The sequence below is a fragment of the Silurus meridionalis genome, chromosome 12 (genome assembly GCF_014805685.1).
Source record: "Silurus meridionalis isolate SWU-2019-XX chromosome 12, ASM1480568v1, whole genome shotgun sequence".
Lineage (NCBI taxonomy): Eukaryota > Metazoa > Chordata > Actinopteri > Siluriformes > Siluridae > Silurus > Silurus meridionalis.
In genome coordinates this window covers 19,165,624-19,180,715 of record NC_060895.1, presented here as the reverse complement: position 1 = coordinate 19,180,715, position 15,092 = coordinate 19,165,624, and the positions used below count along the sequence as shown (strand labels likewise).

The window sequence follows — 15,092 nt, the reverse complement described above, 5'->3', positions numbered from 1 at the left end:
AGCTGAGGATAAAGGGCCTCACTCAAGAGCCCTGCAGTTGCAGCTTGATGAGCTTGGGATATAAATTCACCTTCTGATCCAAAGTCTAATAACCACTCAGCTACCTCCATCACTAGCTTCCATCACCAGCTACATACCCAGAATACTAAATACTGGGAATACTGGGCCTATTAATCCATTTACTTGTACGTTTAAAGTTATAAAAACCACCTGACAAGTTGTTACTTACATTATAGTGGCTATAAATGGTCAGTTCTTTACCAGCCTCTTTTATTCTCTGTCTTTTGTCCATCATACAAGTATGTGCTATTATACAAATTATAACATTTTAAACAGTGCATAGTTGTAAATCTGTTACGTTACAGTTGGCACTATGGTGATCAACACAAATGCAGAATCGGACATTCAACAGATTTCTGAGGTATGTGATGGAAATTTAATGCATAGAATAAAAACGCCTTACTATATATATATATATACCATAACCAAACATGAGTTCTAAAGAAAATTATTCCTATAAAATAAAGGTGAAGTAAAATTATTTATCTAAAAGGCTCTGGGTTACTGAGTGGAAGGTCAGGGGTCAAGCTCTAGTATCAAGAATTTGCCGCTCTTGGGCCCTTAACCAGCTGTGTATCATGGCTGACCCTGAGTCCAGCTTTCTAACATCTCCAAGATATGTAAAGAAAAAATTTCACTGTGCTGTAATATACATGTGACGAGTAAAGGCATCTTTACCTTTAAAATACCAAAATATTGGTTGAATTGGCTTGAATTCATTCAGAGATACATTCGCTAAATTGCCAAAATGTATGTAGACGAGTTGCATGGCATTAATAGGGGTATTAATCAAAGAAAAATTCTTCTCAGCAAATTTTGGTACTTCTGGTCAGGGGTGAACAACCTTTTCTACATATAATGAAAAAATTAAGTAAATCAACATCCAGATTGAAATGAAGTTGCTTGGTGATGATGTTTCCACTTAAAAGTGCTATACACCTCAAATTGAACCGATTCCAGGCATATAAAAAGTGGCATCCTTGATGCCTGCGTGGATTGCTTTGGTTTACATGCTTTGCTGTGCACTGGAGTTGGAAGCCAAGTCTTCAGACTGGAGCGCAGCCATTATTTAATAACGTCTCCCTTCTCGCTCATGCTCTTAGATCTAATTAATCCTACAACTTGGAGCTTTCCAGTGGAGACCGAGATTGACACCAAGCAACAGTCAGCGTTTAGCAAAGTGAAAAACGATGCCAGAGCTCACTTGCATTTGATTCATATTTCATTCCGAACTACATTAAACCGAGGCAATCCTGAAACACAGCACAGATGGATATGTAATAGTGTCATTTATAATAATATATATAATGTATATAATAAGTGATAGATGATGTCATGTGTTGTGTGGGTCAACACGATCAAATTCGCAATGCAAACACTGACATTAGATCTACAAGTGAATGCTTTAAATCTACAAGTAAAGCGATACCCAAGCGACACAGGGGGAGCCATGACATAAATATTTATATGCTGGCAGCAGTTACAGGAACCATGTTTTACACTAATAAGCAAGTGTTTATAAAAGGTGGACGGTAGGGCAACATTAGAGAAGACCAGCTCATCCATCAAGAAGACTAAACCATTGCTTCTATGGTTACTAAATTCTTGCAGACCTCCTGTGTTGCAAAGAAGCTTTATAATTGAATAGGATGTTATAAAGTCATGCCCAGAGGTACAAAAATAGAGACAAAATAAAAGAAAAATGAAGTATACAATTATGTATTCATTATGAGTGTAATTCAGTGCCATTGAATGTATCTGGCTCTAAATCCATCATAATCAGAATTCGGATTTAATATAAAGTGGGTGTGACCTAAAGCAAAATTGTAATTTTATTAAACTGTTTTTTAGAATTTTTAACTGTAGTTAAACTTTAAGTTGAATAAAATGTAGGGTTTTTTCAAAGAGAAATATGTTTTTTGTACATGATGTTCAATATTTCTAATTAAGCAGTAATTTAAACCCCTAAGACCCTGACCAGACCACTTACTAAGGCTTGATAAAAACATGGAAAAAAAATAGACAACCTCTAAGAAAAACCAACTGAGGCTTCGCAATTAGACGCATAGCGAATAATACAATACGTTAAAGATTCATATGAAGCAGATACTGATGTGATACAATTCCCCCATTACGATGCGGTGTGATCTGATTCCGATTTGATTCAACACAGTGTTATTCAATGCAATACGATGTAATAAAAAAACATGATGCTATGCAATTCTATATAGAAGAGTTCACTTTTATTTCTTTGGTTTAGACAGACAGCAAATCAAAATGTACTTAAGTGCCTTCCGACTTCTAACCCATTACCCTTTTACTAACAGGCTTTTGTAGAAGAAAAAAGAAATAAAGAATAAAGATTAAATAAACCCACAGTTTCTTTCGTGTTCTGTCTCCAGGAAGATGCAGCTCTACCTCTGCCATGTTAATCTGTATCCTATGTGACTCCCAGGACACGCCTCGGGTCTCGGCAGTGTCGCGATACGTCATATTCACGTAGCAGCAGTGGTGCTGAGAGAATATGCGTGAGAAACAGTTTAGCAAAGAGAAATCAATCTACATACAAAATACTGGTAACAAATTATTGGTCACTTTCTAAACAATAAAAGTATAGCACATCTACTAATAGTTATATATAAATAAATAGTTTCTTCCCCTGATGTAAATATTTTACAAACAATGCATAGCAATGCAAATAACAACTTGCATGCACACTTTTATAAATCAATAGATCACAATGTTGACTTTTATGCTGAATCCAGACTTTTATGCTGATGCCCCAATGAGAATCTGTGAATCTTATAATTAAATTTTCAAATTTAGTACCCCCTTTATTGTTACAATATGCTCCACAGTCCTAGGAAGGTTTTTTATTTGATTTTGAAGCATTATTGTGGCTATTTGAGCTCATTTAGCAACAAGAGCATCAGTGAGATCGGGTAAAATGTAATCAAAAGTTGTGGTATGAATTCAAGACTCAGTGCAGGACCACTTTACTATTGACAAACTATGTCTTCTAGTATGGGTGTTTGTAATGCTCCAAATATATTCTGTACAATCATATGCTTCAAATGCTTTAATATGCTCAAGTTCTCCCACACCATCTCACTGTTGTGCTCCCTCCACTGGCTTCCAGTAGCTGCACATATCAGATTCAAAACACTGATGCTTGCCTACAAGGCCAAAGATGGAGACCTCTAGCACTGCTCGACTGGTACCACATTCTCTCAAGATAAGAGGTAAGTATACTTCAAGGCTCTTCTCTGTTCTGGCACCGAGGTGGTTCAATGAACTTCCTCTAGATGTCCAAGCAGCGGAGACCCTGGCTATCTTCAAGCAACGGGTGAAGACCTTCCTCTTCCTGAAATACTTAAACTAACACTTTCCAAGTTTGCTTTATTACAAAAAAAAATCTTAACAGAGTTGTAGGCGGATTTATCTTAAGTTGTAATCTAGCAAACCAGTGTGGATTTATCTATTAATAGAGACTTAAAACACTTTACTTCGCTCTGGACAACAGCGTCTGCTAAATGCCACAATTGTAATTGTCATTTAGAAAAATTTGTGCGATAGCCATGTGTTAACAAACTTTTGGCCATACAGTGTATATGAATCCACAATTACTAGTACTGAAGTCTGATAAATAATGCCTAATAAATTACATTCATACTGTCATGCTGCAGTTCATATAGTCACATAGCTGCTTTAGCTCTAGGGTCAATTAAAAAAGAAAAGAAAGGGAAAAGAAAGATGGCGTTGGTGGTGGTGGGGTGGGGTGGGGTTGTTGATGGGTCACTCACCAAAGCTTAAAACCACAGTGTACAGTCCCACCATCATGTTACATTTAATAGATATTGATCCTGTTTCTTTTCTTTAATTTGGAACATTCAACTAATTATAATTGTAATTAAAAGCTGACCGGTGATTACTAAACCTTTTTCTAGTCGCCTTCAGATCAACATAAACATAAAGATTTATGCAATGCCCTGACTCACAGGTTCAAAGTTAAAAGCTGCAGTATGTAACATTTCTTAATGGATTTAAAAGTGACATTATAAGGTCAGGAGTATGAAAGTAGAAAAAGTCACTTGCTCTCGCTCAGGGAAACTCGAAGAACTCGGAGAAGTCAGGTTTGGGTTAGATTTCTTGTTTATTGACTCGCACAACAGTCTGAGGTCTAAAAATCTCCCTAGTATTGTTGCTAATGTTCTGAAAGCAGTCTGAATCAAGGACATTGATTAATGACAATATGTTCAAAAAGCCAACACCCACAGAACTCAGAGAGAGCTGGCAAGCTAGAAATAAAGTTTAACAAACCCTGAGCAAGAAAAAGAAAATGGTGATAAATAAACACTGGCTTAGCACTGTACAAGTGATCAGAGCTTGTACATTTAATAGGAAAAAGAATGATGCATTTATTTTTTTCTTGTTAATCATCAAAGTTATTCTAGAGATTTGCATCAGATAATTATTTCCCTAGCAGAGATTTTATGCAGCAAGTCTTAAATAAGTCTTGAGTGTATATTGGCTTGCCATTTGTTACCGTCAATAAAATATACACTCTTCTACAGTGAGATGCTTGCATATATATTTCTGCAAGTCATCTACCACTGCTTTAGATCCAGCATGGTCTGATGAGCTAGTAGATGCTCAAGCACAGGCTGAGCTGAACAAAATAAATAATCATCTTCACTAGCATGTACAATATTTGCCATCTTGTACATCTTGTTGATTAAAAAAAAAAAAAAAAAAAAAGGTTTACTGAAGCAATAATTATACTGGAATCGATAAGCTACCAGTTTAGACGTTGGTCTGAGTAACTTGGACAATTCTAAACAAACAAACCTGATTAATGAGGTAAAACTTGCTGGTTGTCCTGAGATTTTAAAACAGAACCAAAACTATTTGAACACCTGATTTTTCCAGCCATATGTGATTTTTTTCTTCTCAAACTGTTACCACAATGTTGGAACACAATCGCATAGGATGTCTTTGGACCTGAGAGCATTACCTTGTCTTTCATTTATACTAAGAGAAACTGAAACACTGCACCTCAGGCCTCCTCACTCTACATCGGTACCTGACTTGACCACAAATCTACACAATCACCCTATAAAGTCTATTGGATCAGCTTCTCAGAAGAGTGGAGGTTATTACAACAGAAAATAGGGACTAAATGCAGGATGAGAAGAGCCCATACATATCTAATAATCAGGTGTCCACAAACTTTTGTCCATACGGCATGCATCAGGTTTCATCTTTTTCAACTTCCACATTTTAGAGATCAAGACAGAACACATACTACTAAATACAAGAAATGTGCTAATTATCCAACTCTCTAGAGAGAATTGTTTCAACAGGGGAAAAAAAATGTATTGATTTAATTTCAATACATTTTCATTATCCAGAGATGAGCAAGACAGATCTCAGTGAAATATCTGTAGAACAGTAATATTTAAATGGCTTTTATTTATTTATTTTTTTGACATGGACAAATTGCAATTTCAGTGTATTGTGGGTGTATGACTGTACAAAATGATACAAAATCCAGAATAGTGAGCAAATGTACATTATATCAGGCTTGAAGAGATCATATTAAAAAAAATAAAAATAAAATAATTCATTTTAGCAAAGACAAATCTCTTGAATAAAGTCAAATCAATCAAGTATTTAATAAGATTACAGTAAACCATGGAAGATGGAATGGATGGAACTCATCGGCCACTTTATTAGGTTGATTATTCTAATCAGCCAATCACATGGCAGCAACTCAATGCATTTAGGCATGTAGACATGGTCAAGATGATCTGCTGCAGTTAGAACGTTAGAATGGGGAAGAAAGTTGATTTAAGTGACTTTGAACGTGGCATGGTTGTTGGTGCCAGACGGGCTGGTCTGAGTATTTCAGAAACTGCTAATCTACTGGGATTTTCACGCACAACCATCTCTAGGGTTTACAGAAAATGGTCCGAAAAGGGAAAATATCCAGCAAGCGACAAATATGTGGGTGCAAATGCCTTGTTGATGCCAGAGGTTAGAGGAGAATGGCCAGTCTGGTTCCAGCTGATAGAAAGGCAATAGTAACTCAAATAACCACTTGTTACAACCGAGGTGTGCAAAGAGCATCTCTGAACGCAAACACGTAGAACCTTGAGGCGGATGGGCTACAGCAGCAGAAGACCATGTCCACCCCTCTATGACCACAGTGTACCCATCTTCTGATGGCTACTTCCAGCAGGATAACGCGCCATGTCATAAAGCGCGAATCATCTCAGACTGGTTTCTTGAAGATGACAATGACTTCACTGTACTCAAATGGCCTCCACAGTCACCAGATCTCAATACAATAGAGCACCTTTGGGATGTGGTGGAACGGGAGATTCGCATCATGGATGTGCAGCCAACAAATCTGCAGCAACTGTGTGATGCTATCATGTCAATATGGACTAAAATCTCTGAGGAATGTTTCCAGTACCTTGTTGCCTCTATGCCACGAAGGATTAAGGCAGTTCTAAAGGCAAAAAGGGGTCCAACCCGGTACTAGTAAGGTGTAACTAATGAAGTGGCCGGTAAGTATATATATAATGTAACAATAAAAAGTGAGCATGATGTCATTTGTTGTCTTGGATCGGTCACCTGGGAACCAATTGCTTTTTAATTCGGTTAGCCAAAACTGGTTTAGCACATGAAAAGTGGGCGGGGCTAATATGGCTCAAAGCTTTTTGCCAATCACAAAAAGAATCAGAGTAACCTCGGAGTAGTGTAGGAGGTCACAATTCTATTCCTGAGAGAGACTGTGGTCAATCAGGTTTAAAATATCAGGCCGCTCCCTGTCTGACATTTCTCAGATTTCACATATCTGATTGGTCACCATGATATGGGTTGATTTATTTGTCTGTAACTGCATCACTCACACTGCAGTCAAACTGCAAGGTATCAGTGGGAGAAGTAGATTCATCTGTAAGGTCACTTTGCTTAGAAAGCACCTAGCTAGTCAGGGTGTTAGCATGCAGACAGGCAAATAAACCAACCTTACCCAGTGTGTTTGGACAAAAAAATGAGTGAAATGAACCAGTTTTGCTTAAGCATTCTACTGGCCATGTGTGCTGAGACTGGAGTTTTAAATTGGCAAAAAATTTTAAATGTTTCATTCACCAGCTACAAAAATGACCTGAATAACCACCCAATTAAAAGCTGAACTAAGGTGAAGCTAGCTATAGCATAAGTAGTGTACAGTGCATCTGGAAAGAATTCACAGAGCTTTAATACATTGAAATCTTTGCAAATAAGGATAAAAAGATTTTTTATTAAAGATAAAAAAAAAAAAAAAAAATTAATTAATCACATGTACTGTACATGAGTATTTACAGCCTTTGCTTGATAGTTGAAGTACCTTTGACACCAATTACAGCCTCAAGTCTTTTTGAACTCCAGGTGGGCTGTCATGTGCCTTTTACTGAGGAGTGGCTTCCGTCTGGCCACTCTACCATACAGATCTGATTTGTGGAGTGCTGCATAGATGGTTGTTCCTCTGAAATGTTCTTCTCTCTCCACAGAGACCTTCTGGTTCTTGTTCACCCCCTGACTAAGGCCCTAATACCCTCTAGAAAGAGTCTTGGTGGTTCCGAACTTAGTCCATTTACATAGGATGGAGGCTACTGTGCTCATTGGGACCTTCAATGCTGGAGATTTTTTTCGGTGCCTCGAAACAACTCCTGTCTTATAAGGTCTAATTCCTTGGACTTAATGGTTTGCTTTGTGCTCTGACATACTCTGTTAACTGTGGGACTTTATACAGACAGGTTCCAAATCATATTCAATCATCTGAATTTACTACAAATGGACTGCAATGGAGTTGTAGAAACATCTCAAGGTTGATCAGTGGAAACAGGATGCACCTGAGCTCAATGTTGAGTGTCAAGGCTGTGAATACTTATGTACATGTGATTTTATTATATATATATATATATATATATATATATATATATATATATATATATATATATATATGTATGATTGACAGTCATGTTTAGCTTCTTCCATTTTCTAATGATTGCTCCAACAGTGGACCTTTTTTCACCAAGCTGCTTGACAATTTCCCCATAGCCCATTCCAGCCTTGTGGAGGTGTACAATTTTGTCTCTAGTGTCTTTGGACAGCTCTTTGGTCTTGGCCATGTTGTTAGTTGGATTCTTACTGATTGTATGGGGTGGACAGGTGTCTTTATGCAGCTAACGACCTCAAACAGGTGCATCTAATTTAGGATAATAAATGTAGTGGAGGTGGACATTTTAAAGGCAGACTAACAGGTCTTTGAGGGTCAGAATTCTAGCTGATAGACAGGTGTTCAAATACTTATTTGCAGCTGTATCATACAAATAAATAGTTTAAAAATCATACATTGTGATTTCTGGATATTTTTTTTTTTTTAGATTATGTCTCTCACAGTGGACATGCACCTACGATTACAATTTCAGACCACTCCATGATTTCTAAATTGGAGAACTTGCAAAATAGCAGGGTGTTCAAATACTTATTTTCCTTACTGTATATATATATATATATATATATATATATATATATATATATATATATATATATATATATATATATATATATATATATATATATTCACGTTGTCATTATGGGATATAGATATTGAGATTCCATTTTGGAATAATGCTGCAACAATGTGAAAAGTGAAGCGCTGTGAATACTTTCTGGATGCACTGTAAGATGCTTTTATTTGTCACATGTACAGTACAGCACAAATTCTTTCTTTGCATATCCCAGCTTATTATAACATGGCATCTTTAGCTATATATATATATATATATATATATATATATATATATATATATATATATATATATATTATATATAACCTTTCACTTTAACCCTGGAGCAGAGAGGGTTAAAGGCCTTCTCTGGAGCCCAACAGGGGCAGCTTGATGTGCTGGAGCTTGAACTGCCAACCTTCCAATCAATAACCCAAAGCCTTATATGCTACCCATTTCTGAAAGAAATGAAAGTGTAAAATTGGAATATTAGGTGACACCCTCTCTGGCATTTCTCACATTAGTTTGAACGTCATATATTTGACTGCTCTGTACAGTAGGGGTTAATTCATTTTCTGTAACCATATCACAGTAAAGTTTGTGTTACGGTGGTTCGACTTGTGATTTTTCAATCTTACTATGACATTACTGAAAACAAACGAAAAAGGTAAAAATCTTTGAATTTTTAAACAGCATTTTAATCATACCTTGGGACGCTGCCAGGATGCTTTCAACTTGTGAAATGCCTTACTCTCCTCAGAGTTCAGTTGTCTCTGTGTTAGTTAGCATAATTTTTTTTTCAGTTTTTGGGGTTTTAAAGCCCAATACAGAAATAGAGAGGGTCCAGCTTCCACTTGCTTGGGCATGCGCCTTTTTCCACATACATATTTACTGTAAAGTTTATACGGTGCTGTACTGTAAATTACTGTTTTGTTAAATTAATAACAATAATTTACACCCAACAATACACCCCATACTGATCACCATTCTCAAAGACCCCTGGTAGTCTAGGCTTACATATCTCGACTTACAATATTTTCAAGTTATTATGGGGTTATTGCTATGCATTTCCATCATAAACCTGTAGTGCCTACTGCAAGGCAACGCTAGTACATTACCACCATTTTTTTGCCAAATTAACAAAATTTTAATGGAAAAAAATATTTTTTTTATAAAAAAAATAAATAAAAAATTATATATATATATATATATATATATATATATATATATATATATATATATATATATATATATACATACATACATACATACAGACACAACATTGACTAATTTCCTATAACAGTACACCCTCAAGTGTTTTACCTCTTACATATACTTTTTATTTAAACATTGCTGTAAGTATAACTTATAAAATAATGGTCTCATATGCCTTCAGGTGATAAGACTGTATGAAAGGCAGATTGCGAACACCTGGTAGTGTTAATCCACATGGGATGCATAATATCATAATTATATTTTATTAGTAGTAGTGATGTAAAATGGATCTAGGGAACAAAAAAAAAAACTATGGATTCCTTTACACTTTCTTACACTATAAATATAAAACTGTGGAGAAAAAAAAAAAAAAATATATATATATATATATATATATATAGAGAGAGAGAGAGAGAGAAAGAGAGAGAGAGAGAGAATATATTGCCTCATCAGCGAGTACTATAACTGAATGAGGGATTCTGGAATTTTCTACGTTTTGTAAAATTCATTGGGTAAAAAACTACTGGATTATATTGGACAGACGGACTTTATATAACACTTAAAGACAGAAAAAAAACTGCAATGCATATATTTAATCATAAAAGCTTAAAATGGAAATGTTCATCAATTACCATGAAAGGAGCTGCAAATATGAACAGTTGTATTACATTGTTCCAAAATGTTGTTTCAACAATCAATTTAAAAGATGGGAAAGAGTGTGAAACAGTCTGATGAAGTACTCGATCCTTGTGCAGTAGGAGAAGCAGATTCATTCGCAAGTTCACTTTGTTTTCAGAGCATCTCCGGCTTCGCTAGTCAGGGTGTTAGCATGCAGAGAGCCAGATGACCCAACATGGCCTTGAGTGTTTGGGCAAAAGGATGTGTGAAATGACCCATTTTTTGGCTAATCCTGTATTCTACTGGCTGAGAGTCCTGAGAACACACAGTTTAAAAGTAGTAAAAAAAGAAAAAAAGTGCAACAGTTTTCACAGAAGAGCTGGTGAAATTTCTAGAAGCGTTTTGTCCCCAGTGATGATAAATACAAGAAGTTCAGAAACACTTTTATAAATTCCAAACTGATCTTGGACAGGATGTACATGCTGCTTTTTTTTTTTTTTTTTTTTTTAAGAAGAAGAAGAAAAATAAATGCTCAAATGTAACAGTCTTGAGTCTGGATTGGAATCCCTCCAATTGTTTTTTTTTTTATTTAAAACTATTGGTGTCCACTATTCATTAATATATTATATATTTTTTAATTATTAAAGTTTTATATTTATAAGTTCATAATGATAAAAAAAAATTGACAGTCAAGACTTTAGAGCTGGGTCAAGCTTTAGGCTTAGCAATATATATATATATATATATATATATATATATATATATATATATATATATATATATATATATGTATATATTTATAAAAAAAACAACATAAAATTAAAAATAGAAGCGTCCATAAGGATCATTTGGTAAATATTTGAGATCTTTACCCACACACACACACACACACACACACACACACACACACACACACCCTTATACTTTTACACTTATACACTTATGTATAATACACAAAGCATCCAGAAGCTGCTGATGTTGCTACACTCCAGCGTGTTTACGTATCCACTGACGGAACTTTGTGAGTCGTGTGTAGACACCGGGTTTGTTGCGACGTGCACAGCCTTCTCCCCAACTCACTATCCCACACTGGAACCAAATATTAGCTTCGGAGAGACAAACCAGAGGACCGCCTGAGTCACCCTGCACAAAACACACAAGAACATTTAAGATATAATGTTAAGAACCTATCGAAAGTTTGGAAAAACTTTAAAGGTTTTTGAGATACACATGCTCTTTCCTTTTATTTGCAACACACCAGGTCATTTAACGCGATGAAGATTTACTTTGACCAAACAAATATATAAAGGCACAGATATTACGGTTTATTCTCATTGAAAAACCCAACCTTAGCATAAACAACAGCTCTAAACACTCTTGTTATCTGGACAGTGACAAACATTCAGATGAAATACGTTGTGATGCCTTTAGTAAAAACTTGCCAAATGTGTTCTTCAATCGTTGTAGATTTCTTTCTGACATTCTGACCCAAAGCAGTTCAATAGGATTTAGGTATGATGACTGGACAGCTCATTCCATGATAAATAACACTCAGGATAATTGCTTTCTATATAACGCTTAAAGAGCTTAGACGTAGGCTTCGGGTCATCGTCTTGTTGTACGGTGAATTTGGTTTCAATGAGCCACAGAAAGAATTGAATGGTGTTGAAGTATGGAATGGTAACTATGTTGGATTCGTTTTCCTTTTACCCAGAATAATGCTCCAACATTCCCTGCTCCAAAACCACCCCAAACTATTAAGCTTCCACTTCCATGTCTAACTATAAAGATGGGGCAGTCTGCCAACATATTCTCTTCTGTTCTCTGTCTAGTAAGTTCTTCTGTTAGAGCAAAAAAACTTCACATTTGGACTCATCCACAGAACATTTTTCTAGTAACTCACTGTCCAAATCGTGTGTGTTTGCCTTTTAACTAGTTCGTTAAATATATAAAAGGAACATGCATGTGTCTCAAAAACAATAAAATACTTGGTGCTCGCAAACTTTTGACCTGCACTGTACATTATAATTAATAAGAAAATAGAATACTCTAAGGGAACAAAGCTAAGACTAGAAATTGTGTTAAAAAAGACAAACAAAGGTGGAAAAAAGATAAATAAATAAAACAGGAGACTGGAAAGATTAATAGAAGCCAGTAAAAGAGGAGCCAAAAAAAGGATACAGATAAATATAAATAGATAAGATAAACAAAAAGAATGAAAATGTGAGAATGAGAAGTAAACAGCTATATAAGGGGAAAAGATTAATAGAGGAAAGGAAAGGTAGTAGATTGAAAAATTAATATGCAAGAAGAGAGTGCAGGAAAAGAAAAAGAAAAATGAGGCACAGAAAAAAAAAAGTATTAGTTTAAGAGATAAAGGGAGAAAGGGGACAAAAAGGTAAATGTGTTCGGGAAAACAAAAAACGATAAAAAACAAACACACGTGTATGTGTGTGTGTGTGTGTGTGTGTGCACAACAATATTTGTGCGTGTGTATATAGAAATAGAAATCATGGAGGGGTCTGAAATTGTCATCGTAGGTGCATGTCCACTGTGAGAGACATAATCTAAAAAAATAAATCCAGAAATCACAATATATGATTTTTTTAAACTATGTATTTGTATGATACAGCTGCAAATAAGTATTTGAACACCTGTCTATCAGCTAAAATTCTGACCCTCAAAGACCTGTTAGTCTGCCTTTAAAATGTCCACCTCCACTTCATTTATTATCCTAAATTAGATGCACCTGTTTGAGGTCGTTAGCTGCATAAAGACACCTGTCCACCCCATACAATCAGTAAGAATCCAACTACTAACATGGCCAAGACCAAAGAGCTGTTTTTTAAGGAGAGGATGACTGGGGCCATGTATTGCGAGATTTTGGGGAACAACCTCCTTCCCTCAGTTAGATCATTGAAGATGGGTCGAGGCTGGGTCTTCCAACATGACAATGACCTGAGGCACACAGCCAGGATAACCAAGGAGTGGCTCTGTAAGAAGCATATCAAGGTTCTGGCATGGCCTAGCCAGTCTCCAGACCTAAACCCAATAGAGAATCTTTGGAGGGAGCTCAAACTCTGTGTTTCTCAGTGACAGGCCAGAAACCTGACTGATCTAGAGAAGATCTGTGTGAAGGAGTGGGCCAAAATCCCTCCTGCAGTGTGTGCAAACCTGGTGAAAAACTACAGGAAACGTTTGACCTCTGTAATTGCAAACAAAGGCTACTGTACCAAATATTAACATTGACTTTCTCAGGTGTTCAAATACTTATTTGCAGCTGTATCATACAAATAAATAGTTCAGACCCCTCCATGATTTCTAAGTGGGAGAACTTGCAAAATAGCAGGGTGTTCAAATACTTATTTTCCTTAGTGTGTGTATATATATATATATATATATATATATATATATATATATATATATATATATATATATATATATATATATATATATATATATATATACATACACATACAGTGAGGAAAATAAGTATCTATCTATCTATAAGCCGCAGGTGTCTACACTGAAACTAATGAACTTTACACAGGCTTTAACGAAAGACAGTGTCTGTTACTGTATCTAAACAGTAGCCTACCAAGAAAGTCATTGTTCACTGTCTTCCTCCTTCATTTCATAACAATTTCTCTCGGGAGTTTATCTTTTGGCATCGTTGTGCGTTTAAAAATCACCATCGGTGAAGTTTTTCTCCCGATGCCGTGCAGCTCAGAACACGGGTGAAGTGCGTTTTTTCATGCCCGGTTGTTTTCAGCGTGACGAATGATTCGCATTTCCTGTTGACAGTCCGAGTGAACAGCAGGTCAAACGTCAGAGGAACCGCATCCATATTTATGATGTGGTGCGGCCCGATTCAGTGGGAGTGCATCTGATTTAATATAAAGAGTTTCATTGGTTCACCTGAACCTGTTCTGCAATTTCATTGGTCTAATGTTATGGAGCTCAGTTTTTTGGCTTCAAGTTTGTGAAACCGGGAAAAACCTGGAAAAATCCATAAATTATCTGCTTCGCTGTTTAAGCCGCGGAGTTCAAAGCGTGGGAAAAAAGTAGCGGCTCATAGTCCGGAAAATAGGGTGTGTGTGTGTGTGTATGTATATATATATATATATATATATATATATATATATATATATATATATATATATATATATACACAGTACAAACCAAATGTTTGGACACACCTTCTCATTCATTACTATGAAAATTGTAGATTCACACTGAAGGCATCAAAACTATGAATTAACACATGTGGAATTATATATGGAATTATATACATAAGAAAAAAGTGTAAAACAACTGAAAAATGTCATATTCTAGGTTCTTCAAAGTAGCCACCTTTTGCTTTGATTACTGCTTTGCACACTCTTGGCATTCTCTTGATGAACTTCAAGAGGTAGTCACCTGAAATGGTCTTCCAACAGTCATGAAAGAGTTCCCCGAGAGATGCTTGGCACTTGTTGGCCCTTTTGCCTTCACTCTGCGGTCCAGCTCACCCCTAAACCATCTCGATTGGGTTCAGGTCCGGTGACTGTGGAGGCCAGGTCATCTGGCGCAGCACCCCATCACTCTCCTTCTTGGTCAAATAGCCCTTGATGCCTTCAGTGTGACTCTCCAATTTTC

The 15,092-nt window shown here is 36.1% G+C and overlaps 1 protein-coding gene across 3 annotated transcripts in view; it reads right to left on the bottom strand.

Annotated features, from left to right (window-relative positions):
* Positions 1-9,938: 9,938 nt before the first annotated feature.
* zmp:0000001114 (suppressor of tumorigenicity 14 protein) overlaps positions 9,939-15,092 on the bottom strand; it is a 59,470-nt gene continuing 54,316 nt past the window's right edge. For all 3 annotated transcript variants that reach the window (XM_046862224.1, XM_046862225.1, XM_046862226.1), the window contains exon 19: positions 9,939-11,597. In XM_046862224.1, the coding sequence (XP_046718180.1) occupies positions 11,436-11,597 (162 nt within the window). In that variant the 3' untranslated portion in view covers positions 9,939-11,435. The remainder of the gene's footprint in view (positions 11,598-15,092) is intronic.